The sequence below is a fragment of the Polypterus senegalus genome, chromosome 6, assembly GCF_016835505.1.
Source record: "Polypterus senegalus isolate Bchr_013 chromosome 6, ASM1683550v1, whole genome shotgun sequence".
Lineage (NCBI taxonomy): Eukaryota > Metazoa > Chordata > Cladistia > Polypteriformes > Polypteridae > Polypterus > Polypterus senegalus.
In genome coordinates this window covers 48,505,066-48,532,228 of record NC_053159.1, presented here as the reverse complement: position 1 = coordinate 48,532,228, position 27,163 = coordinate 48,505,066, and the positions used below count along the sequence as shown (strand labels likewise).

Genomic DNA, 27,163 nt, shown 5'->3' with positions numbered 1-27,163 from the left:
TGACAAAAGGTTTATCCATTCAGTATTTTAATGTGAATTCTTATTCTGAAACACAAAGGACATTCAAATGTTAAACTTGCAAATGTGTAATCACTGCGTTGTAGGACAAAGTGAGCATTGCTTGCTAGGCTTTAGTGGCACACCAAGCCTGTTAAGAAAGCTGATTGAACATCCAGCTGCATCTTCCTCCACTTGAATTCCAAACTATAGGTGACTGAACTCCAGCTTGTACCAGGATCTGCCTGAGCTTCATCTGATAAATAAAGGTGTCAATCAGAGTTGCACTGACATCTTTCCAGAGGCCCCTCTTCAGACCTCTTGAGCCAGAAATGGACGTAAGCAAGGACAAAGACCTCTTATTCAAGGGATGACATCTAAGATGGACAGAAGACCTCACCTATTAGGAGACACTGAGTTTGTAACTGGAAGTGACTTTAATCTAATCACGAGAAGGTTCATCCTTCCTTTAAACCCACATGCTCCCAATCTCTAAACTTAAGCAAGAACCAGCATAACTTACAGGTTTTAAAGGATCTGCTGCTAATGTGTTGATGCCAGATAACACAGGACACCTTCAGAGGGCTTCTGGAGTCCATGCCTCAATGGGTTTGGGTGTTGGTGGGGCCTACACAGTTTTAGGCAGCTGGTTTTAATGTTGTAAGTGATTTGTGTATACTGTATAATCATTACAATGGAATTGACATTCACATTTGTTTTCTTAACAGGAAATATTTCAAAGTAAATAAAAGTAAAAGGTGATTTTGATCACTTAATGTAACACAGAGCACAAAGCTGCAGAGGAGGTAAGTCCCTCACAGGATACCACCCACCTTTGAAAACTGTGCATGTGGAGATTTCCCCCACACTTTTGGAGGACTTTACACAGAAAACACTCTAAGTGACAAGTGATCTGGGCTCGATGAGTAGTGAGGCAGCAGCTTACCATAACACTGGCAAAGAAAGTCAATTCTTTAAGAACAATGAATTTTAGTCAGAATAGTTACAGTCGAGGGCGGCACGGTGGTAGCGCTGCTGCCTCGCAGTTAAGGACCCGGGTTTGCTTCCCGGGTCCTCCCTGCGTGGAGTCTGCGTGGGTTTCCTCCCACAATCCAAAGACATGCAGGTTAGGTGGATTGGCGATTCTAAATTGGCCCTAGGGTGTGCTTGGTGTGTGGGTGTGTTTGTGTGTGTCCTGCGGTGGGTTGGCACCCTGCCCAGGATTGGTTCCTGCCTTGTGCCCTGTGTTGGCTGGGATTGGCTCCAGCAGACCCCCGTGACCCTATTCGGATTCAGCGGGTTAGACAATGGATAGATAGTTACAGTCGATCAGTCCGTTTTGGTTTCTACAATGTGTTAAAATCAGCCAGACACAGCCAGACAGGCACAGTGACACAGTTTTTATTTTTCTCCTTTGCCTTTTCAGCACACAAATCACCAACCAATATGCTCAGTCCCCCCTCTGTACTTTCTTTCAGTCTCTCTCTGTCTTTGCCGCCTCCACTCCTTTGCAAGTTTTGTCAACCTCCTCCTCCTCCCGACTCAGGCCCCCTGGACAGAATGAGGCGGCCTCCTTTATACTGAACCCGGAAGCTCTCCAGGTACCCTCTGACGATCATCCGGCAGCACTTCCTGGTGTGGCGGAAATGCTGCATGGGCACCCGGAAGTACTCCCGCTGCACCCGGATCCTCTGTCACAACAGATAAACCCTACAGCAGTGTTTCCCAGACTCGATCCTGTGGCTGCAGGTTTTTGTTCCGACCACCTTCTGCTTTTAATCGGACTCCTGGGCTAATTAAGTGAACTGTTATTTCCCAAATTCTGTGTTTTGGGAACAATATAGAAATTAGAAAACTAAGTTTGGTTAAAAAAAAATGTGACAGACGGCCGGGAGCCTTGCCCGGTTGGGGAGCCCTTCTGATGGAAGGACCAGGGGAGAGGACATGGCCACAACAATACCACCTCCGGGACATGTGAGGGCAAACCCCCTGAATTGCATCAGGGCCATGGGCTTGAAGCTTGGAAGCTCAACACTTCAGCCACACTCGGAAGTGTGGCCAAGAGAGGATCCGGGTGAACGGGGAGTACTTCAGTTATATGGGAATTAAGTATTTTTTTCTTTTTAACAATATTTTCATCTTGATTTTCATTCTACTTTTCTAGGTGTTCTAATTGTTTAATTAATCCATTATTTACTAATTAGTGGGTCTGGTGCAAAAGTAGCTGCAGCCTTTGATTATTCCGTGTTGTTTGCCTGGGTGTCTGCTCTGCTCATTTTTAATTGTCATTAATTAATAAGATACAACGAAGGGGAAACACTGCACAGAGAAAGGGCAAAGCATAATGAAATCAACCAAAGAGTTAAGCATTTAAATCTATAGCAAAAGCAGAAATATTTATAAATGTCTTATAAATGTAAAAATCATGCTGCTGTGCTTTTCTGAATGCAGAATAAAAGAAAAAAAAAAAAAATACCAGCTAATTAAAAGAGATCAGTGCTATAAGGTGTTGTCACTGATTAGGAATCTGGTTGGAACAAAAACCTGCAGCCACCGTGGACCCCCAGGACCGAGTTTGGGAAGCACTGCTCCAGAGCATGGGTGGGCAACTCCGATCCTGGAGAGCCACAGTGATTACAGGTTTTCACTCTGACTATTTTCTTGTAACGGCCGACCCCTTATTCCCAGCCGGCAGCTACACCTCCAAGACCTGTGGCCTGGATAATTGACTGAGAAACCTTTTCCTGTCAAGCCGTACTCCTACACAGATTAACTTTCCCCACAATCGACGGTTTGAAAAGCAAAGACAATAAGCAGAATGTAAAAGGAAACAAGAATAAATGTATTAAATGGGACAAGACACGCCACAAGACAAATGTACACTCAAATATTCCTCCACCCCAACAATCCCACAGCAAACCCGACAATATATATATATATATATATATATATATATATATATATATATAAATCCCTCCCTTGTCCACGTTACATATGACACACACCACACAAACGACAAATGGCTGGCAAACGGAATGATCATGAACTTGAGTCCGATACGTGAAATAAATGTCCTGAATACGGTACTGATTAATGACGATAGTAATGTTCGTATTTCCGGCGTTTGAATAACCTCACCGTGATTCCTCGGCGTGCGGCGAATGATGATTCGACCCCGGGGTCTTCAGCGGTAAGCAGGTTGAAAGGCAGTCCGGATAAATGAAATACAAACTGGGTGATAGCGCAATGGAATGAAACGGCAGGCAGGTTGTAATCGTGAATGCGTTATCGGTTGTTCTCCTTCTCTCTCCTCGTGCTGGTCTCCCTTTTCGTCTCCTCCTCTTCTCCTTAAATAATCCGTGACGGCAGTAATTGATTAATTGATATACAGGTGTTTTCCAGGTAAGTGATTGTGAACTCCTCCCATCATCCGTCCTCCTTTACGGGGACAACATTAACTGATACACACAACGCAGTCAATGGGACAATGAAAACGAGACACACACAGCACTGACATTTAAACACTATGTGGCACCGCTACATTCTTAATTAGTGAAAAGTTTTTGCCACTAATTAACTTCATTTAATTTATTTGTTATTTACGCCTCAGACCCTTTAAATTAGGATGAGCAGTGTCGGTCCTGGAGGGCCGCAGTGGTTTCAGGTTTTGATTCCAATCCAATTGCTTCATGAGAAGCTAATGATGAAACACTTAGTGCTCAAGTAACATTTTTCTGCTTCATTTTAGTTGCCTTGCTTGTTAAAATTTTGACCCCTTAATTGCTTATTTTAGTCTTAAACAATTGTATTAATTGTTTTAACTGCTCCTTATTAGCAATAAGATGCAAATGACAAAGGAACCAGCAGTTCTACATCTAACTTGTCTCCATTTCCACCGGTGTGTATTCATCATTCACTATTTGGTTTAGTTAAGCACTCCCAATGAAACTGAAGACAAAGTGAAGAACTGAAAATTACTCACCCGTTTTAGGCTTCAAATCACTTGGATGATATCATTAGATAGGAAAACAAAAATCTGTGATTTAAGAATGAACTGATCTGGTAGAGTTAAAATACTAACAAGCCATGAAATTAAATAAACTCTGATATTGGTGAGGATTGGATTCTCTTTAAGCAACTGAGTTGGAACAGAAACCTGCAGTCAGGATCGTAGCTGGCCACCAAAACTCTAGAGCAGGGATGTCGAACTCCAGTCCCGGAGGGCCGCAGTGGCTGCAGGTTTTCATTCTAACGCTTTTCCTAATCAGTGACCAGTTTTCATTGATAATTAACTCCTTTTCCCTTCATTTTAATAGCCCTGTTTTTAAGGATTCAGTCCTCTGATTTGATTCCTTTCTTCATTAAATGGCAGCCAAACAGAAATGAGATGTAAAATGAGCCAACAGATGACCAGCTAAACTGGGATTTCAAAGTCCAACCAGTTTCACTCCAACCAATCTCTTAATGAGAAGCTGGAACTCATTATTTAATTCCATGGCTCGTTGCTGCTCTCCTTCTGCCACAGCAGACATTTCCAAAACTGTTCATCTTCTCTTTTTCCTAAGAACACAGTCAAAATGTTTTGGTGAGCTGAGAGATCAATCTTACTGAGACCTTCACCTTTCTTTATTTTCAGATATTGTGTGATGGGCACAGGTGAGCTGGTCATGTGGCGGTTTGTTTTGTGTCTCATAATTGTTTGGCTGCTAATTAAGGAAAAAGAGGCAACTAAGGAATTAAAACTAAGGCAAAATAAGTTAATTAGCAGCAAAAAAGTGGTCACTAATGAAGAAGATGGTTAGAATTAAAACCTGCAGCCACTGTGGCCCTCCAGGACCGGAGTTTGACACCCGTGCTCTAGAGTTTTAAACAGAGAAAAAGGCTGTGGCCTGGTCAACATCTCCTATGTCAGTGTGAACTCTGACTGCATTGTATTCTGCCTACTTTCAAAATCCATAGAGCACGGAATGGACCATCGTCATCTACAGAAATAGAGACCTCATTGGCTATAGGGGGCCCTGCTTGAGCCAATGCTGTAGGAAGCTGGTTTGTTATTGTCACCTAATGAAATTCATAGATGACCACAGAGCCCTTAGTAAAGCACATTTCTGCTACAACACTTTACTTAGCTCTACTACAAGACTGCTATAACAATCCTCTGGCTTCCCATCTATTTCTGTTCTTGAAGAAAGGTCAGTCAGTCATTTTCTAACCTGTTTAGTCCTGATGAGAGTTGCAGGGGTCTGCTGGAGCCTATTCCAGTTAGCACAGGGTGAACAGCAAGAACAAACCCTGGGCAGGGTGCCAGTCAATCACAGGGAGAACACACACACACACACACACACCAACCACACACTAGGGCCAATTTAGGACCACCAGTTCGTCTAGTCTACATGTCTTTGAAGCATGGGGGGAAACCAGAGCACCCAGAGGAAACCCATGTAGACACATGGAGAACATGCAAACTCCACACAGGGAGGACCTGAGATGTGAACCCTTTGAAGAAAGGTGAATTTCTTTATTGTAGCATTTTAAATCAAAACAATTTTGCAGTCTAAATATCTTTAAATTGCTGAAAAAAGTAAATTTTGTCTGCGTATAAACACATGTACTCTTATTTTTTGAGTTTAATTGTCCTGTCACTTTCACTTTTACTTTTTATATCGAAGGATGGATTTGGAATTTGAACTTTGTACATTATGAGAATCCATGCAATGAATATTAAAGAAAATAATTTGTTTTGGAACATTTTAGAAGTGAACTGTTCACTGAATTATATGGTTATTATTAGTGCTGGCTTCTAAGTGGCAAATCTACTCTTAACATCACCTACTCAACTCCTGGCTCATTTTCATTTGCTTGGACTTGCTGATTTTAAGATTTTTTGACAAAAGATATGATTTGGATGTTATTTGAATATCGCTAAGTATATAGACTCTTGGTATGTTTATGATTTGTGGCTTTCATCTACATAACACATTAAATTTATTAATCATCCATCCATTATCCAACCTGCTATATCCTAACTACAGGGTCACGGGGGTCTGCTGGAGCCAAACCCAGCCAACACAGGGTGCAAGGCAGGAAACAAAACCCGAGCAGCCCACCCAAGGGAACACACACACACCAAGGACAATTTAGAATCGCCAATCCACCTAACCTGCATGTCTTTGGACTGTGGGAGGAAACCCACGCAGACACGGGGAGAACATGCAAACTCCACGCAGGAGGGACCCGGGAAGCGAACCCAGGTCTCCTAACGGCGAGGCAGCAGCGCTACCCAATGCGCCAACGTGCCACCCACTTATTAACCATTGACATTTAATTTTTTGTAATCTGGGTCTGATTCACAAGCACAAAGTGCTGTACATACTGTAAAGAGGAGACAAATAAAAGTCAACGTGTTGGGGCTCCACCCTGGTTATCCTGTTTAATTGAAATCAGGCAATAATGGAAAAGCATGTAACAAGTTGCAGCTCATGTCCTTTCAGACGTGAGCTGAGAATTGAACTGACTGAAAATGGCTGAACTTCTGGTCATATGGGTTCCAGGCAGGAAGGGGCAGGTCCAGGAGGGAGGATAATGTGTACATCTTTTTTGTTTAGATCTTTAGTGTGTCTTTCTTGACTTCAATGTGTTAGTGACGTTTATAGTTTAACTACAGTGCATCCGGAAAGTATTCACAGCGCATCACTTTTTCCATATTCTGTTATGTTACAGCCTTATTCCAAAATAGATTAAATTCATTTTTTTTCTCAGAATTCTACACACAACACCCCATAATAACAACATGAAAAAAGTTTACTTGAGGTTTTTGCAAATTTATTAAAAATAAAAAACTGAGAAATCACATGTACATAAGTATTCACAGCCTTTGCACAATACTTTGTCGAGGCACCTTTGGCAGCAATTACAGCCTCAAGTCTTTTTGAATATGATGCCACAAGCTTGGCACACCTATCCTTGGCCAGTTTTGCCCATTCCTCTTTGCAGCGTCTCTCAAGCGCCATCAGGTTGGATGGGAAGCGTCGGTGCACAGCCATTTTAAGATCTCTCCAGAGATGTTCAATCGGATTCAAGTTTGGGCTCTGGCTGGGCCACTCAAGGGCGTTCACAGAGTTGTCCTGAAGCCACTCCTTTGATATCTTGGCTGTGTGCTTAGGGTCGTTGTCCTGCTGAAAGATGAACCATTCGTTGCCCCAGTCTGAGGTCAAGAGAGCTCTGGAGCAGGTTTTCATCCAGGATGTCTCTGTACATTGCTGCAGTCATCTTTCCCTTTATCCTGACTAGTCTCCCAGTTCCTGCCGCTGAAAAACATCCCCACAGCATGATGCTGCCACCACCATGCTTCACTGTAGGGATGGTATTAGCCTGGTGATGAGCGGTGCCTGGTTTCCTCCAAACATGACGCCTGGCATTCACACCAAAGAGTTCAATCTTTGTCTCATCAGACCAGAGAATTTTGTTTCTCATTGTCTGAGAGTCTTTCAGGTGCCTTTTGGCAAACTCCAGGTGGGCTGCCATGTGCCTTTTACTAAGGAGTGGCTTCCATCTGGCCACTCTACCATACAGGCCTGATTGGTGGATTGCTGAGATGGTTGTCCTTCCGGAAGGTTCTCCTCTCTCCACAGAGGACCTCTGCAGCTCTGACAGAGTGACCATCGGGTTCTTGGTCACCTCCCTGACTAAGGCCCTTCTCCCCCGATCGCTCAGTTTAGATGCCTGGCCAGCTCTAGGAAGAGTCCTGGTGGTTTCAAACTTCTTCCACCTACGGATGATGGAGGCCACTGTGCTCATTGGGACCATCAAAGCAGCAGAAATTTTTCTGTAACCGTCCCCAGATTTGTGCCTCGAGACAATCCTGTCTCGGAGGTCTACAGACAATTCCTTTGACTTCATGCTTGGTTTGTGCTCTGACATGAACTGTCAACTGTGGGACCTTATATAGACAGGTGTGTGCCTTTCCAAATCATGTCCAATCAACTGAATTTACCACAGGTGGACTCCAATGAAGCTGCAGAAACATCTCAAGGATGATCAGGGGAAACAGGATGCACCTGAGCTCAATTTGGAGCTTCATGGCAAAGGCTGTGAATACTTATGTACATGTGATTTCTTATTTTTTTTATTTTTAATAAATTTTTTCAAGTAAACTTTTTTCACGTTGTCATTATGGGGTGTTGTGTGTAGAATTCTGAGGAAAAAATTAATTTAATCCATTTTGGAATAAGGCTGTAACATAACAAAACGTGGAAAAAGTGATGCGTTGTGAATACTTTCCAGATGCACTGTACATATTTTTTCCTCCAGTTTCCCCAGTGTCTCAGAGTAAAACCCCAGTATTACATGCAGAAACAGTCCAAAGTGTGCAGAAAGCTCAACTTGATGCATTGATTATTCCTACAGGTGGAAAGTTCACACTGCTGACCTGTGGCCAAAGGCCCTACCTTCTAACAATGTTTTGGTTCTCAATTTTAAGGAGGTCTAACCGTCTCCTCCTCCTGCATCTTGAGATCATTATGTACATACTGCAGTGATGGCACTAATATTTTCCATAAGGGACATGAATTTCTGTATGGGCAGTCCTCCTTTTCCAGACTTCCTTTCTCTTATTTCATCTTTCAGATTTTCACAGCTCCACACCCTTCAACTCAAAAAGCTGTTAAACATCTGGCCCTTGTTCCATAACTGATCTGTATACCCACTAACAAAACTGTCACTCCACTACACACTTCTGACCATTTTTTTTTTCACTTCTCTTTGCTCCATCTGGGCATGCCCCCCACTGCCCCCTCTTCCCTTGGAGTGGCCCCGATGGGTGTGTAAGAGTCCAGGCAGTCCTCCTCCGGCGGTCGTCCATTAGAGGGCAGTGGGCGCAGGTCTTCCTGTAAGTTTGCCCTGTCGTCGCTCCTCAGATCGGTGTGGCTTGGCAATCGGTCCCTGCGTCTTACACCTACCTCCTGTATTCTTCTTTCTGGCATGTGTGTCTCTCATCCTGCCTCTTCTTCCGCTACACCGATCTGGGTGCTGCCTGTGGCAGCGGGTGAGTGGGTGCCCAGTGGCATAGCTAAAGTTCGTGCCACTCGGGACTGGGCGGTGCTTCAATTTGCCGCCCTCCAACATATCTGAATATGTTAAACTATTTAAATAGAAAATTAAAATGACGTATAGAGAAAAATTAAGATAAATTTTGTATAGGTTTATTCATATATAGAGAAACAGCAATAAGTTTTCAGATATAATTATTTATAAGCATTTATAAGCATTAACTAGACAAGAATATAATATAGATGCACTGATAAGCCGTGTTCTTATTATTAGTTTAATATAATTACACTGCGAAAACCAGAACCAGTGTAGTATAGAAGTGATAGGTGGGGATGTTTTCTGCACAGAGCAAGAACGCATTTGGATTGATAACGAAATTAAATTATAAATTAGTGAATTAGTTTATTTTTGTTATTGCTGTGTCTGATACTGTCACAGAAGGACAGTCTAAAAATTATTTTTGAAGCATTTGTGGATAAAAATCAGAGAATTTTACTTTTTTCATTTATGAGTGATATTTTTCCGAACCCTACTGCTTACACATAAATTGTACTGAGCATTTTGGCCAATAACGCTGCCCCAAAAAACGCCGCCCCTCTCCGCCCACCCATAGCTATGCCACTGTGGGTTCCCACTGCTTTTAATCCCCGTCTGGGCTTCTTCTTCCCCATTAGGAGGGAGCGGTGCTTCTGTGAGTTTCTGCAGGTCTTTTCTTCAAGCATGGCTTCAGGGCCTGAAAAATGCGTGTGTGCGTGTGGCTGTGCTGCTGCTGCGCGTGAGTACCTTCACGCTGCTGTGTGCCTTGTGCGGCTGTGTTGGTTTGGGCCACAAAATTATTTAAGGGGCTCCTGCCAACAGACGGCCAGGAGTCCCATCTGGGATGCCATTGTGAGCCACCAGGGCATGTACATCCTCCATAACCCAGACACAGACAGACAGGAGCCAGATTTTGTCACACAACATCTGTTTATTTACAATTGGGGAGAGTTTCACCCTGCTCCCCACAGGACAGTGCATCAATCACCCAACAACACAATAAACAGTTCCTTCTTGCCGCCGGTCCTTCTCCCTCCACTCACTAACTGCACCAAGATTAGTAAGGAAGAAGTCCAAATGTGGATGCAGGAAATGAATCTTTAACAACATGTTGAACATCTTTGTTTTGTTTGCTTAAAGCATTTTGTCAACCAGCTAAACATAGTTTGGTGGTCTGCAGTTCCCTGAAAAATTCCCAACATCCTTGAATGCCTTCTCCTGTATACAATCTCTTCCAGACATGCTAGCAGATCTTCGAATCACTTGTCATTGATGATGTGCTTGATTTGTGGACCAACACAGACACCTTCCTTCCTTGGCATCAGTTATTCATGGAAATATCTCTGTCCTCTAGCCTTGATGCTGGAAAAGGCCCTCCTGCTCATGACCTTCTGAAGTTTTATGCTGTCTATAGACAGAGCTTATTGTAGAACAACTGAAAGAAAATGGAGGAAGTCAAATGCCTAGGCAGATTTGGATATTTGTCAATCTCTTCTATCTTCTTTTTCTTCTTCTACTACCAACACTAAGGGAAATTTCTTTTAAAACAGGATTAGCAACACTTCTGATACTCATAGTTTGTTCTCTACTTTCACATCTCTCCTCAACCCTTCACTGCCTCCACCCTTCACATCCTTGAATTTTGATGAATTAGCAAAACCTCTTACAGGAATAGGCGTCTTTCATCAGCAGTCAGTTGTCACCACCCTTACTGGCCAGTCTACTTCCTCCTGAACATACCATACCATTCTCCTCTTTCTCTCCTCTCTCCGCCACTGACATTTCCAGTCTTCTTTCCAGCAACCCCAGTACCTGTCCATTTCATTGCACTCATTGTCTCAAATATTCAAATCCTTCACCTTCTTTCATCATTTTCAAGAAATGTTTCATCAGACCAGGCTTTATATGAAGAGAAAGCAAAAATATCTGTGTTGAGGTGACAAGTGGTTTATGTGCCACGTTTTTCTGCGCTGAAAGCAAATGGTTATGGAGTGACCAGTTCTTTTAAATGTAATGAGACTCTTTAGTGTGGCTGTCTCATTCGCAGATGAAGAAACAGAATTTGGTTTGTCTGAGCTGCATTCCTAGTAACAGTGCCATTACTTTTTGATGACCACAGATGTTCCAATTGTAGTTGTTGTACTGTATATGTATACTTATGGAAGAAAATCACAAACATAGGGAATTGCAATAAAACAGATATGAGACAGGAACATTTTAAAGTATTTTTTGTGATTCATAAGATACAGAAAAATTGTTCAGGAAGCAAAATCTTTGTTGCCCAAAGGCTTAAAATTGTAATGACCAAGCAACACCCACTGTAGGAGGCAGAAGCTTTAGCTATAGGGAACTGAGAAATGATCTACCTTATGAATATTATGAATACTATTATCCCCAATGATCTCAAGGCTTGTTGTTTTAGCATGTCGTGCTCCTGTTAGTGGTGCCAGTGAAGATTTATATATTAGTATAATTAACAATAATAATCAACACTCAAATCCAGACTGAAGATTCACCTGTTCTCCCTGTTCTTTAATTATTGTCTTTTAACTGTCCATACAAGACACTGCTGCCACTCCAAACTGTTTAGTAAATTGGGCCGCTAACAAAAAAAAAAACTTTGGGTTAAGTTAACATCCAAAAAGGTCACAAAGTAAAAGCAAAATGTGAGTAATTGAGGGATACAAATTATACTGAAGCATCTCTTTATACTTATGTTTACTTATGAAAATGATGGACAGACCCATTTGCTCATTATTGTGCCAAGGCTGACTCCAAATTAAGACCTCAGTAACTCTGAGAGAGAGTTAAGATGTAAGGGCACATTTGACAGGAGCATCAGTGATGAAAACTGCTCATTTGACTGATATTTCATAGGTGATTCTCACCATGGAAGTTAGAAAGAAAGGTATTACCATCTAGAGACAGATTTGGATATAAATGCAGACTCCTTAACTATAACATTTGTGCAGTGATTCGCAATATAAGCAAAAACAGATAGCAACTGTGGACTGAAGGACTTCAGATTGCAATTTGATATGAGCAGGAATTTTAATCAAGCAAATTCAGTTGAAAACTTTGTCTGGTCAACATGCAATGTGTTGCCACTCTCAGGTGACATGGTTGACAAGTATTACTTTTATGGTCTGGTGAATTATCATTTCTGAGCAAGAGTATGAATATATGTTTGTCATGCACCACAAGAGGTCTATGGGCTTGGGCGCCACAGTGAAAGGTTCTAGATTTGATGTAATTTGCTTTGATTTAATGTAGAATGATTTATTCTCTTATAGAACAATATGAAGCCAAAAAATAAGATGAAATTCCCTTGGTGATGGAGCAATTCTTTCCAAGTAATAGCAGAATCCAAAACAAGTGCCTCCATTTGTAGGACCCTAGCTGTGAATTAATATTTGTAGGTCTGCATGGCAATGATGTTTACTATATGCCATGATGCCCAAGTCTATACGACTTAACTCATTCTGGAGTAGTTCTAGAGACAGTATTTTCTACCACCATCATCCAAACATCAGTTCAGGGTTATCTATGCCTTCAATAAATTTCTAAACATTTAGCACATTGAAACAGGTCTGGTGTCTGGTGCTGACTGAATGTCCTATTAAGGCAATTTAATGACTCTTTTTTTTATTTTGTCAATTGGTTGTACACTGTAAACTTATATTATATTTTTATTTGTCCTGCAAAGCATATCTAGGAGTGTTACTAGTGTTATATAGTATGAAATTGAATGTGTTATGTAATGTAAATTGGTAAGAGTCCCTACTGTAATGTCCTTTTCTTAGTTTTCTTAGAACAGATTAAAGATTAAAGTTGTAAGTGATTCCTTAATTCTACTTGTAAAGCATATTAAAAGGGTATGTGGAGTACAGAACTGAATATTTTGTTTTTGTTTCTAATTTATCTGCCCTAGTTTGGCTTAAGTGAAGACAGTGAGCTTTGTAGTAAGTCCAGCCTGTTTTCTTCTTTATTACAGAAAAGTAAAATTCCCAACTGTCTGTGCAAAGTCCTTCAGCTTTTTCTGCCCCTCCACCTCCACCTCCACCTCCTCCTCCTTGCATTCCTTGAATGACCAAGGATCACTCTTTAGTCAGACTGGCCCTCCTGAGTGATATGCAAGAATGAACCTTGAGCTCCTCACATGCTGGGCTGCTCAGCGAGGTGGCAGCTGCAAACCCGTCACTCTCTTAGACCCTTAACCTACGTCAATACTCAGGTAAGTGCATGTTTGGGTCTTTTAGACTGTATTTCTTTACCCACTTTTTAAAGTAACTATTTTTCTGTTTTAAATGTCATATTAAAATACCTTGCTGATGATTTTGAATGGGTGATACATCTAGTGATGGAATCTGATTTCACAAACAGGCAGAAGATCAGGGCTTTCATCATAATTTAGGAAAGGAAAACCAAAACGTTTTTATAAACAGAGAGATATGTGTGTATTCCAGTATTTTGATATACATAGAATGACTGTTTTTATGTACATATATCTAGCACACTCCTTTCGCCTATAGATCAGGTCATGTTCTCTCAATAGCATCATGTGGTTCCTGTAGATTTTTCAGTAACAAATTCTTAATGAGATACTCTTGTTGCGCCTCATCATGAAGGTGTTATGTTGGGTTTTTGTAAAGGAATAGTGCAGACCACAGGAGTAAACTAGAACTGGGTTGAGATGTTGTGTGCTTGTCACATTGTCTTGACAGTGGCTAGGCTAAATGGATGCTGAGCCATGCTGTGTTATTAAAAAAATGCTCAGTTTACATTAAGAAGCTTAATGATTTTATCAAAAAAACATTTCTCACATCATTACACTATCACCACCAGGCTGTGCAAATGACACAAGGCAGGACAGATCCTCAGATTTATGCTGTTAATGCCAACTTTGAACCATACCACCTGCATTTATAAGACTAGGCAATATTTCTCTGGTCTTCTATCATCCGTTTCTGGTGATGACATGCCTACTGTAGTCTAATTTTCCAGGAGTACAACCTTTATACAGTCTTCTGCTGCTGCATCCCATTTGCTTTAAGGTCCAGTGTGCTGGGCCTTTAGCAGTTCTATTCTGTACAACGCAATTATAAGGAGCCATTATTTCAATATTAGTGCTCTTCTGTTAACTTAAACATGAAAAACAGACTTCTCCTATTAACAACATGTTTTCATCCACAGAACAGCCGTACACTAAACATTTTTTTCTATTTATGGCACCATTCTCTGAGACGGGCGGCATGGTGGCGTAGTGGGTAGCACTGCTGCCCCGCAGTTAGGAGACCCGGGTTCACTTCCCATGTCCTCCCTGCGTGGAGTTTGCATGTTCTCCCAGTGTTTGAGTGGGTTTCCTCCCACAGTCCAAAGACATGCAGGTTAGGTGCAGTGGCGATCCTAGATAGATAGATAGCTAGATAGATACTTTATTAATCCCAAGGGAAATTCACATAATCCAGCAGCAGTGTATTCATACAAAAAAAATATTAAATTGTAGAGTAATAAAAATGCAGGTAAAAACAGACAATAACTTTGAATAATGTTAACGTTTAATACCCCCTTCCCCCCGGGTGGAACTGAAGAGTCGCATAGTGTGCGGGAGGGATGATCTCCTCAGTCTGTCACTGAAGCTGCTCCTCTGCCTGGAGATGACAATGTTAAGTGGATGAAGTGAATTCTCCATGATTGACAGGAGCTTGCTTAGTGCCCGTCACTGTGCCACGGATGTCAAATTGTCCAGCTTCATTCCTACAATAGGGCCTGCCTTCCTCACTAGTTTGTCCAGGTGTGAGGCTTCCTTCTTCTTTATGCTGCCTCCCCAGCACACCACCGCATAGAAGAGGGCACTCGCCACAAGCGTCTGGTAGAACATCTGCAGCATCTTATTGCATATGTTGAAGGACGCCAACCTTCTAAGGAAGTATAGTCGGCTCTGACCTTTCTTACACAAAGCATCAGTATTAGCAGTCCAGTCCAGTCCAATTTATCATCCAGCTGCACACCCAGGTATTTATAGGTCTGTACCCTCTGGTGGTGAAGCAGCAGCCGCTCCATGGTTCATCACATGTGACATCAGAGCCACAGGCCGGAAGTCATTCAGTTCACTAGAACGTGATGCCTTTGGGACTGGGGTGATACAAGATGATCCTAAAATTGTCCCTAGTGTGTGCTTGGTGTGTGGGTGTGTGTGTGTGCGTGCCATGTGGTGGGCTCGCACCCTGCCCAGGGTTTGTTTCCTGCTTTACGTCCTGTGTTGGCTGGGATTGGCTCCAGCAAAACCCCGTGACCCTGTTGTTAGGATATAGTGGACTGGATAATGGATGGATGGATGGATTCTCTGAGACAGCTGTTTCTAAGATGATGGAACCTCTATGTCTAGCACTTACTCACAAGTAGCTTAGATCATGAGTCTTGCCCCTTCTAATGTTTGGTTGAACCAGAACTGAAGTGTGCATGTTATATAAGCAACTTTCTCAGTATTCTCATGACATACCTGTACATACTGTATATATTTTTAATCAGAACACAGAACCGAAAATGGCAGCACTGGGGACAGACGTTCAGTACGTGCCGAGTAATGATACCCGAAACGATCAGGTCAGCTTTGGCACCATTTCAAGTGAGCCCTCAAGGATGATGGGGTAAGTTATAAGCAGTTTGATGAGTCTTGGTAAGTCTAAATCTTGTGCACTCCCCCTACTCACCTGGTGGGTACCAGTTTTTGTGGTGCTTGGCTGAAACCCTTAGTTTTCTTATCATTTCTCATATATCATCATATCTGTGACAGTAAAACAATAAAATGTGAGAAAGTATGGGATCAAGGGTGCATACTTCTTATAGCCATTTATTTACAGATATAAAGTACAAATTAAGCAAACTTTGTAGACTGTTCAATTATATTTGCAACTATATGAAAAAACAAATGATTCTTTACCAAACATCATTATAATGCATCTATCATGAATCAGTAAAACAACATCATTGATAACGACATGTGCAGTGTTTGCACTTCCACAGACTCCTTTAACAAATCCACTTGTGTCCATTAAATAGTTTTGTTAGCTTGAAGAACGCAGAAGTGTTGGTAAAACTTTGCACAGTTTGACAGAAAACTTACATGTCCGCTGATTAATGCCAGCTTACTGACCTACAGCACACACTGGGTGACAGTATTAAGCTCAGCCTCCATACTTGGAAGCCCCAGTCTGCGGTGCTGTTTGCTCTACTGCATTACTTGAGTGAGTATCATTGTCTTTACAGCTAAAAAGCACAGATACTTTAGAGGGGTGTATTTTGTCATAAGTAAGCAGTGCATTCATGTTTAACATTAGTGACTTCTTCTTAGTCATGGGTGGGAAAACACAAGAAGATGTATACTGGTTATGGAGATGCAAATCAAAATGGCAGTGCGGGAAAAAAAATTCTGACAGGAGTAGTAAACTGAGTATGTGTTCTGTTAGCTGTTCAGGAAGGAGAGGGATGTAGTAATGTTCTTTCAGGATCAGACATGTCAGGAGACCTCACAGGAACCTAAGATGCTGTCTCTATTTAAAGAGCAAAAGAGAGGCGAAGAAATGCTTTCAGGAGGACAGAATGCCAACTGGATGACAGATAACAGCACATTATCACAGGCTGGGATTATTGGGAACCTTCTCTTTTTAAAGATACTCAGGGACAACTAAAAAGGAGCTAACACGAGACTAACAAGAAGCCAGTCATAAATATCCAGTACATGAATACATTACTCCTTCCCAAAAGGAAGTTGTGAAATAATGTCACCTTAGGGAGGCATCTCTGAAAGTGCCTGTGAGACACAACCTCTAAATGGTCACAAAAGTCTCCTTTTATTTATTTATTTTTTTATTAATTTTATTACAATCCATACATAGCAATCAAGTTTTTACAAAAAAAAAGAATTATGTTAAGAACAGATCGATCCCCACCCTGAGAGAGAGAGCAAGCCAAACGGTGTAAAATTTAAGGCTTGTAAAAATACCTAAATTAATAAATTCTCTGTGCTTTATGAACTTATTTTAAAAATATTACTGATTAGATCCTGCCATGTTTTGAAAAAGTCTGTACAGATCCTCTAACTGAGTATTTGATTTTTCCAATTTCAAATAGTATAACACATCAGTTTCCCACTGACTTAAAAGAGGAGAGTTTGGGTTCTTCCAGTTTATCAGAATAAGTCTGCGTGCCAACAGTGTAGTGAATGCAATCACAATTTGTTTGTCCTTCTCCACTTTAAGCCCTCTGGAAGAACCCCAAACACAGCTGTTAATGGGTTAGGAGGGATTGTGAGTCCAAGGCTGTCTGAGAGGTAATTAAAAATTTTTGTCCAGAATAATGTTAATTTGGTGCAGGCCCAGAACATGTGACCCAGTGAGGCTGGGGCTTGGTTGCAACGTTCGCAGGTTGGATCATGCCCTGGAAACATTTTGGAGAGTTTTAGTCGAGACAGATGTGCTCGATATATAATTTTGAGTTGTATAATTGTATGCTTTGCGCATATGGAGCTCGAGTGAATTCTCTGCATTGCTACTTTCCACTCCTTTTCTGATATATTAATTGAGAGATCATTTTCCCAGTGTCCTCTTGGATCTTTGAAAGGAAGGGATTGTAAAAGGAGTTTATATATTGTAGAGATGGAGTCTAACTCCTTGAAATTGAGCAATATTTTTCCAGCGTGGATGAGGGTGCAAGATGAGGAAAATCTGGAAGGTTCTGTTTAACAAAGTTCCTGATTTGAAGATAGTGAAAGAAATTGTAGCTGGAATGTTAAATTTGGAATGTAATTGTTCATAGGATGCAAAGGCGTTGTCTATATAAAGATCTCTAAGCAAGTTAATTCCAAATTTTTCCAGATATTAAAACTGCATATGTTTGTGAAGGTTGAAAGAGGTGGTTCTCTTGCAGGGTGCCACAGAAGAAGCTTCTCCGTCTTAAAATGCTTTCTACATTGGTTCCAGATTCTAAGTGAGTGGAGCACAATTGGGTTATTAGTGTATTGCCCATAGCGTGTGTTTATTGGAGCACAGAGCAAGGAATACAAAGAAGTACTGCAGGATTTTACTTCTATTGCGGTCCATGCCTGTGTATGTTCTTCTATTTGTGTCCAGGTTCTTATCGACTGTATATTTGCGCCCAGTAATAAAACTGGAAGTTAGGTAGAGCCATGCCACCTTCTGCCTTTTGTCTTTGTAGGGTCGCTCTTTTGATGCGTGGATGTTTTGAATTCCAAATAAATGAGGTTATTGTTGAATCTAATTGCTTAAAGAATGATTTATTAATGTATATTGGTATGTTTTGAAATAAAAAGGAGCTTAGGAAGAATATTCATCTTAACAGTGTTAATTCTTCCAGCTAGTGTGAGATGAAGGGTTGACCATCTATGCAAGTCTTGTTTAATTTTTTCCATGCAGACGACGAAATTTTGTTGATAAAGAGCTTTATGTTTACTTGTGATGTTTACCCTAGGTATTTAAACTGTTCTGCAATGATAAAAGGTAGGGTGTCTAATCTAATATTATATGCTTGAGAATTCACGGAAAGAGTACACTTTTATTCAGATTAATTCTGAGACCAGAGAGCTTTTGAAATTCTGTGAGTGCTGCTAAGACTGCAGGCACAGAATTTTCTGGGTCCGATATATACAGTACCATGTCATCTGCATATAATGAGATTTTCTGTTCCAGTCCTTCTCTGCTAATCCCCTTTATCTGATCACTATTTCGACAATGTATTGCCAGTGGTTCAATGGCAATTGCAAACAGCAGGTGACAAAGGGCATCCTTGTCTTGTGCCACGTTCTAGTTTAAAGTAGTCTGAGCAAATGTTATTGATGCAAACTGAAGCTTCTGGGTTAGTATACAGTAATTTAATCCATGCACAAATGTTGGGCCAAACCCAAACTTCTCCAAAATAGTAAAAGGTATTTCCATTCAATCATGTCGAATGCTTTTCTGCATCCAATGATAATAATATTTCTGGGGTGTTTGATTTAGTTGGTGAGTATATTACATTAAACAGGCGTGAAGATTTGAAGATAAGTGTCGGCCCCTAATAAATCCAGTTTGGTCTTGTGATATTACGAGGGGAGCACTTTCTCCATCCTTCTAGCTATGATTTTAGAGAGTATTTTAACGTCGTTATTCAGAAGTGAAATTGGTCTGTATGATGCACATTGTAATAAGTCCTTATTTTGTTTTGGAAAGACAGTGATTAGTGCTTGGCGAAAGGTTTGTGGAAGAGATTGGTTATCTCTGGCTTCTGTAAATGTTGCTAATAGGAGGGGAGCTAGCTGAGCGGAGAATTTCTTGTAAAACTCTGCAGGGTAGCCGTCAGGGCCTGCTGCTTTTCCACCTTGGAGTGACTTTATAGCATCCAGTAATTCTGATAATGACAGAGGTTTATCAAGTTCCTCCACACTAAAAGCGTCAATTTGTGGTATCTGTAATGTATCCAGAAATGCATTAGATTGTATATTGTCTTCTTTAAACTCAGTAGTATATAGGGATTTATAGTAGACTCTAAAAGTGTACATTATATTTTTGTGTTCGATGATTTTATCTCCGTTCGTGTTAGTGATTACCGAGATTGCGTTGCGTACATCTTGCTTGTGAATTTGTTGCACTAAAAGCTTATTAGCTTTCTCTCCATGTTCATAATAATGATGTCTGGATTTGTAAATTAGATGTTCAGTTTCTTTAGTTGTCAAGAGGTTTAATTCTGAATGTAGAGCCTGCCTCCTCTTATGTAGAGTCTCGCTTGGTAGTCTGGCATGTTCTTCATCTATTTTAGTAATTTCGCTTTTTATCTCTGCTACTTTCTTCGCTTCGGATTTATTTCTGTGGGAAAGATATGAGATAATCTGTCCTCTTAAGAAGGCCTTAAGAGTTTCCCAGAGTATTCCTGCAGAGATCTCAGGGGATGTATTTGTCTCTAGAAAGAATTTGATTTGTTTGGATATAAATTCAGTACAATTCTCGTCAGCTAATAGAAGCGGGTTGAGGCGCCATCTGCGGGGTGAGTGAGTCTCCTTTTAGGCTAAATTCTGAGAGCAACTAGGGGGGTGTATTTCCCTGATATGTCAAAAAATGACAAAAGAAAGACCACCTCACACCCCTAAAGTGATTTTAGAGCTTGACAAGAAGAGACCACTAAAACAGATTTTGATTTTGTTCTGCTTCTGTTTATTTGTATTCTGAAATGACCGGCTTCTTTTTACACAAGTGACACTCCATTCACAGATCACCCCCCAACACACTGGGGTCCACAGCTTCAGAATGCAAATAGCAAGTCTTAGGCCACGGGTGGGCAAAGTCAGTCCTGAAGGGCCGCAGTGGTTGCAGGTTTTTGTTTCAACCCAGTTGCTAAATTAAAAACCAATCCTTATCAATAATTTAACTTCATGGCATGCTAGTGCTTTAACTCTGCCATGTCAAGTCATTCTCATATCGCAGATTTTGTTTTCCTTTCTAAGGATATCATCCAAATGATTTGAAGTCTAAAACAGATGAGTTATTCTCAGTGCTTCACTTTTTTTCTCTTTACTTTCCTTCCAAGTATTTAATTAAACCCAACAGTGTGCAATAAATACACTCAGGTATAAATGGTCCATCCATCCATCCATCCATTCCCTAACCCGCTGAATCCGAATAGGGTCACGGGGGTCTGCTGGAGCCAATCCCAGCCAACACAGGGCACAAGGCAGGAACCAATCCTGGGCAGGGTGCCAACCCACCGCAGGGTATAAATGGTAACAAGCTAAATGTAGAAATGCTGGTTTATTTTGTCATTTGCATCTTATTGCTAATAAGGAGCAGTTAAAAACCAAGACTACAGCTGTTTAAGACTAAAATAAGCAATTAGGGTTCAAAATCTTAACGAGTGAGACAACTAAAGTGTGTTACTTGAGCAATAAGTGCTTCTTATTAAGCAATTGGGTTGGAACAAAAACTTGCAGCCACTGCGGCCCTCCAGGACTGAATCTGCCCACCCCTGTCTTAGACAGTCAACTAAAGGATAACTCAGCCTGTTCAAGTGACCAATCAGACTGCTGGCTCTTCTTGTTCTGTGCTGCTGAGGGAGGTTGTGTCGTCATGTCATTTAAAAAGTGCTACTCAGATGTGGGAGATCAGTTTACCTGTTTTCATTTTTTTTTTTTTGCTTGTTTAACTTTCATGCTGTTTGCTGTCACCTAATGGACATTACAGGAAAAAGTGGGCATTCACTCAACTGGATAAGCTTGTATGAATTCAGGAAATTTCCCTCACAGTGTTGCCAGGTCCCTGGCTTTTCCCTGCCAGTTGTGCTATTTTTGATCAGTGTCTGCAGGAAAAGAAGGACTTTCACAGGATAAATTTTTATGGGCTACTTTTTAACAAGTATTACACTATAATTAGCATTTATTCATCCATCGAGAAAAACATTCTGAAGTGCATAATATATATCACTTCTGAACTTCTGGCTGTCTAATCAGTTAGTAATATAAATAAAATTTTGCACATCACTTAAACTTGAGACTTTAATGGAATTGTAATGAAATTTGGAAAATTCCTCATTTTCTACTCACAAGAAGACTCACAAGATAAAGACATTTGATTAAAATGTTCGCTGTACTGTATTCATGTGACAGTACAACTACCTCTACATGTCTGAAAATGCTGAAGCTAAGATAAAAGTAAAGATGAGTAAATAGTCAGACTGCTGCAACAAATCATTTGACGGGTAGAGGGCAGTTTTTTAAAAACAATGACAAGTCAAGTGAACGTGAGTAACCCCAGGAAAATGGCAAACTAAACTAAACACACACAGAACTGGTCTTATGACGCTGCTTGGCCACTCTGATAGGTCAGAATAGTTTCGGTGTGGCTTGGGGGGTAATTCACAACTCAGTGTGAACTCTTTTCTACAGGTCAGCGCAACCAATGTAATGAGCAATTGGACTTGACCAGCAATTTTTGAAACATGGCCTGATTTATCTAAAAGGCCACACCAGTAGAGAAGCACTTCCTTTGAGTATAATTTAGAGCCTTCATTTTCTAAAACCTTGTACCTTATAAATGAACTAGCAAAATACCCGCGCTTCGCAGCGGAGAAGTAGTGTGTTAAAAAATTAATGAAAAAGAAAAGGAAACATTTTAATAATAACGTAACATGATTGACAATGTAATTGTTATGTCACTGTTATGAGTGTTGCTGTCATATACATATACACACACACAAACACATATAAACATATATACATATACATATACACACACATACATACATACATACACACATATATATAAACATATATACACATATACATATATACATATACATACATATCTACATATATACATAAATATACACATACATCCGCATATATATACTGTACATATATACATATATATACACATATACACACATATATATGGTTGAAATAGTTTTTACTGTGAAATAATGTAAAAGAGTACGCAACACGTGTTTCAGCCTAATTATGGGCACATCAGGCGTACACACTCACTGCACTCTCTCTCGGGAATTGAACCTCAGGCATCAGCGGCGAAGCCTCTTACGTTGCGCCACAGCGTGTGGTTCATTTATGTGACAGTTTGTAGATTGGGGTAATTACATTCAAGGCATTTGTAGTCTGAATCACAATCTGACAGTATGGGTGGTCACCTACCAGGTAACACTTGTGGTTGGTCAGCAAGTTGGCTAACGCCACGGCATGTGGTTCGTTTATTTCACAGTATGTAGATCGGGGTATACTGTATATATATATATATATATATAGCAAAATACCCGCGCTTCACAGCGGAAAAGTAGTGTGTTAAAGAAGTTATGAAAAAGAAAAGGAAACATTTTAAAAATAACATAATCTGATTGTCAATGTGATTGTTTTGTCACTGTTATGAGTGTTGCTGTCATCAAGGATTTGATTATCATTATTTCTTTCAATCAGGTTCATATTTGGAGGACGTGTTGTTTTGAAGTTACATTCCGTGTTTGTCAACCGTTGTAAAGGTTTCATTCATTGAAGTGTTCACTACGCAATAAGATTGTTAAGCCTTATGATAATGTTCCCGCACAGAGGATTTAGAGAGATGCACTGGGAGAAGTATAATCTGAACCTCTCTACAGTCTCGTTTATTTTCGGGTTGTAATGTTCATCAAATTTACGTATCATCTGGTCCAGTGGCGGACCATGCATTTCACACCTAGGCCTTCAGTAGTGCTCTGTCTGAATCAACCCGCCCCTCAAAAACTAATTTACAGTTATAAAAACCATCTTAATATGCAGAAATACAGTATAAAGAGCCACTGCATCGCAGATAGATAACTCCTGTAACCAAAATAAATGCCTTTATTGAATAGACAAACCAGGGCTGAACAAGTTCCTTTCTACTGCAGCTACAGCCGCGACAGACATAAAAAAACATCAATAATAACTCATAAACTTGCATTATTTAGGAAAATCGCAACATTTTACTCACCAAAAATTTGGATTATTTGTAAACAAAATCCATCCTCCTCTGTTTCGTCAAAAACAGTTAAATTACTCTGTCGTACAGATTATCCGTGCGCTTCAGTTCCATCAAAAAGTCCCTTCCTATTGCCATCGAAGTTAATGCTGACAGTCAAACCTGCCCTATCGTATTTCTGGCATAAATTTTAATTCGCTTTAGGGCTGAAAATGTCCACTCGACAGAAGCAGTGTACATGGGAATGATCACCTCCAAATATAACAATGTGTACAGCTGCCCCATGCTCTCATTCAGAATTTTCTGATGAAGGAAGTCAAGGAGATCAGTGGGAGATTTTCCTGCAAAATCATCCATGGCATACATCACAGTCAGTTCTGTTTTTAGCCGAGACAATCAAAAACTGCTCCGTGGCTCTTGTGTTAAACTGGAGAAGACTGCATGTGGGAAATTTTTTTGTATTCCCAAAACTTCTGGGGGTTGAGGAGCGTGACTAACATCAATTTTTCGTGGTCTTGAAATCTGGTCTGTGTCTGGCAAATAATATTGTCCAGAATCCTGCCATGGAGTTGGCCGTAGTGCGCACGAGGATCTTGCGCTCTGACCGCTTGTGGTGCGTTCAGTGGCCTCGTAGAGTTCCTCATATCAGCTTCTATACAATCAATGGGTCTAAATACGGTGACGTTGCTGTACGCCTGCTAGAGGGCCCTACTGACACCAACTCAAAATCTGATTGGTTGAAGCAACAGTTTAATCAACATTTATTCTGTGTTAGAGGACCTGCACAATGGATTGTCAAGGCCTCTCTGCCTGGCAACAAACAATGGCTGAAATGTGATTGGTTAAATGCTTTAATACGAAAATATGTGTCTGGAAGCAGCACAACCATCGGATTATCTTGTGCGACCTTACGATGTCCACGGCTTTATTTAATTTTAGCTCAGACCCGGCACTTAAAAGTTTCTCTCGCACTTTCGCAGAGAGAGGGTTTCCACAGTAGCTGCACTTATGAATATGCTAAGCACAGTCCTTCACCCGCGAATATTGACCTTATATGGGCAGGCACTCAATTACGTGGGAGGCGTGATGATGCGAGACGCAAAACCGCATCACACGGCGACCGAGCTGGAGGCTATTACAGTATATGGATGAAATAAGGTTCCAGTTATGACCGTTACACGTAGAATTTGAAACCTGCACAGCTTTTGTAAGTAAGCGGTAAGGAACGAGCCTGCCAAATTTCAGCCTTCCACCTACACGGGAAGTTGGAGAATTAGTGATGAGTGAGTGAGTCAGTCAGTCAGTGAGGGCTTTGCCTTTAATTAGTATAGATACTTTTCAAGCAGTGTTTTTTTAAGCCCGAGGTATAACTGATAGGGCACATTTTTGTATTAATAATGTTATTATAAAGTCAAACTCAAGTGATTAGTTTCATAGCTTCGTGTTTCCCGACAAACCTTCAAGATCCAGGAGTGACCGTTTGTTATTGTTATTACTATTTTTGTTAACAGACAGTTTTCTTGGTTTATTTGTTTGTCTTCTTTAAATAGAATAAGTAGTGGATTGTTTAGATAGTTACTTAATTACTCTGAGACTTAACTGATATTAAGTTTAATAAACAGACTTTGAATTTCTTTTACCAATGTGGTCCTTTTTTTTTTGTGTGTGGTAGTAATCATAGAAAAACATAAGCATCAATGAATTTAAAACTCCTCTGTGGTGTTTGTTATAGTTTGTCAAATTTTGATTAGAACTGAGAAGTCAAACCTTAGATGAGGCAAAGTTCAAGTTCCTTGGTACTTTCTTATGAGTAAGTGTAAAGGCTATCAATGGATCAGTGCAGTGGCAGCATTTTACTGTTGTTGTACAGAATGGAGGAAGTAAAGCAAGAGCAAAGTCCTCAAGTAAAGCTTTTTATTTACCATTTTATCTGCAACCCCATCCTCCACTGTGGGCAAGGAGTCAATAGTCATTGAATGAATGAATTGGGAGTACAAGTAGCCAAAATGAAGTTCCTGCCCTGGGTTGTGGAGCACTAAAAAATACAGCAGACATTGCAGAAGCAATATCTTTCTGGAGTTAGTTGATATGGTCTGTGGGTCTATTTAGGATACCCCAAAGTTTCTTCCACTGGAGATGTACCAGTCATTGCCCACTGGGAGGAGACCAGACCATATAGCAAGTACGCTGGATGAATTATATTTCTTACCCAGCTTGGGGAGAATGTGGGTTCTAGAAGGAGCTGGAGAATTCCACTGCGTATAGGATGCCTTGGTCAATCCACCTCAGAATGTTGTCACCACAGCCCTCGCTAAGACAAGCAGATGAGAGCAAGTGAGACAAAACCAATAACAGGAACATAAAAGAGGAAGAAAGAGTACAGCTTTGAGAAGAAAGATTGTTAGACTGAACTTACAGAAGACTAGTCTTCAGGTGAACTCTTTTGAAATGCTAAATGTGATTTTAAAAATTGGGAAACAAGAAGATAAATTAAGCAATAAGCTAAACAGTACACACAGGTTAGATTTATTTTAGGTACTGATATGTAATGAAAACCTGCCCTCATGGCTACCATGGACTGAGTTGACCAGTCAAGGTCTAAATGTCATTTAGAAGTGCATTTTATCTCACACCTGCAACATTATTAAAGAGAACCAAGATTAAGAATTAGTCACAAAGAAAACATCTTCCTGCCTTTTCTAATCACCCTCATTTAATGTTCAAAATTTTCAGTTAAACTCGATGTGCTGATGTATGGTGGATGCAACAGACATTCTGATTAAAAGTTGTTTGGTTCGGCTGCTAGTGTACCAGGGCTCCCCTGAAGTGAACACTTTCCATCAAAAGCCCACATAGTCTCTAATACTCAAAGACTCCTCATTTAGCTCACCTGGCTTCTTTTCTATGCTTTCCAGTGATGGAGTATCAGTGTGGAAATCAAATGTGCATGATTGCTCTAAGCTGCTTGTAAAGTGAGGTTTTATTGCATTTGTCTAACTTACTTTTTTGTCTTTTTCCAGATATTACAACACAGTGTGCACGGGAACACTGGGCCTGGGCTTAAAGGCTGTTGGACTTATTGTTGCTATCATTTTCATTTTCATCATTGGATATATCACAGGATATTATGTACACAAGTGTCCATAGAAATTTATGAACTTGCTCAGATAATGAACCTGGTCCGGCTTCACTGGCTTCCTCTCCCAAACTGAATTGTTTTCAAAACCCTGCTACTGGATTGCAACTCTCTAGCAGATCTCTCATCTCCACCTACTTGTGTAAACTTTCCAGACTCCTGACATCTTTGGAGTCTCCTTCACCTTTATAGCTTGCTGACTGTGAAGGTCTCTGCCCAAGTATTTGAGTGTGACTCTATAGGCCACAACAATCATGTCTCACCTCGAAGCCTTCTTTCACTCTTGCATTTAATTCTGGACAAACTGAACCCATCGCTTTTCCAACAAACTGCCCATTTAATTAACTACACTGTACATTTAGCATACTTATTTTCATTCTTATATATTCATTATATACTTATCTGTTATCCTGTTTTGCTTACTTAGTGAAGTACCTTGTAATGTGATAGGCACTGTATA

The 27,163-nt window shown here is 40.6% G+C and overlaps 1 protein-coding gene across 1 annotated transcript; it reads left to right on the top strand.

The window, feature by feature from the left end:
* The first annotated feature begins 737 nt into the window (after nt 1–737).
* On the top strand, nt 738–27,163 carry smim1 (small integral membrane protein 1). Its single transcript, XM_039754948.1, has 4 exons — nt 738–803; nt 13,076–13,315; nt 15,613–15,731; nt 26,588–27,163. Exons 2-4 carry the CDS (start codon nt 13,241–13,243, stop codon nt 26,712–26,714), a joined length of 321 nt encoding a protein of 106 aa, XP_039610882.1. The 5' UTR covers nt 738–803; nt 13,076–13,240; the 3' UTR covers nt 26,715–27,163.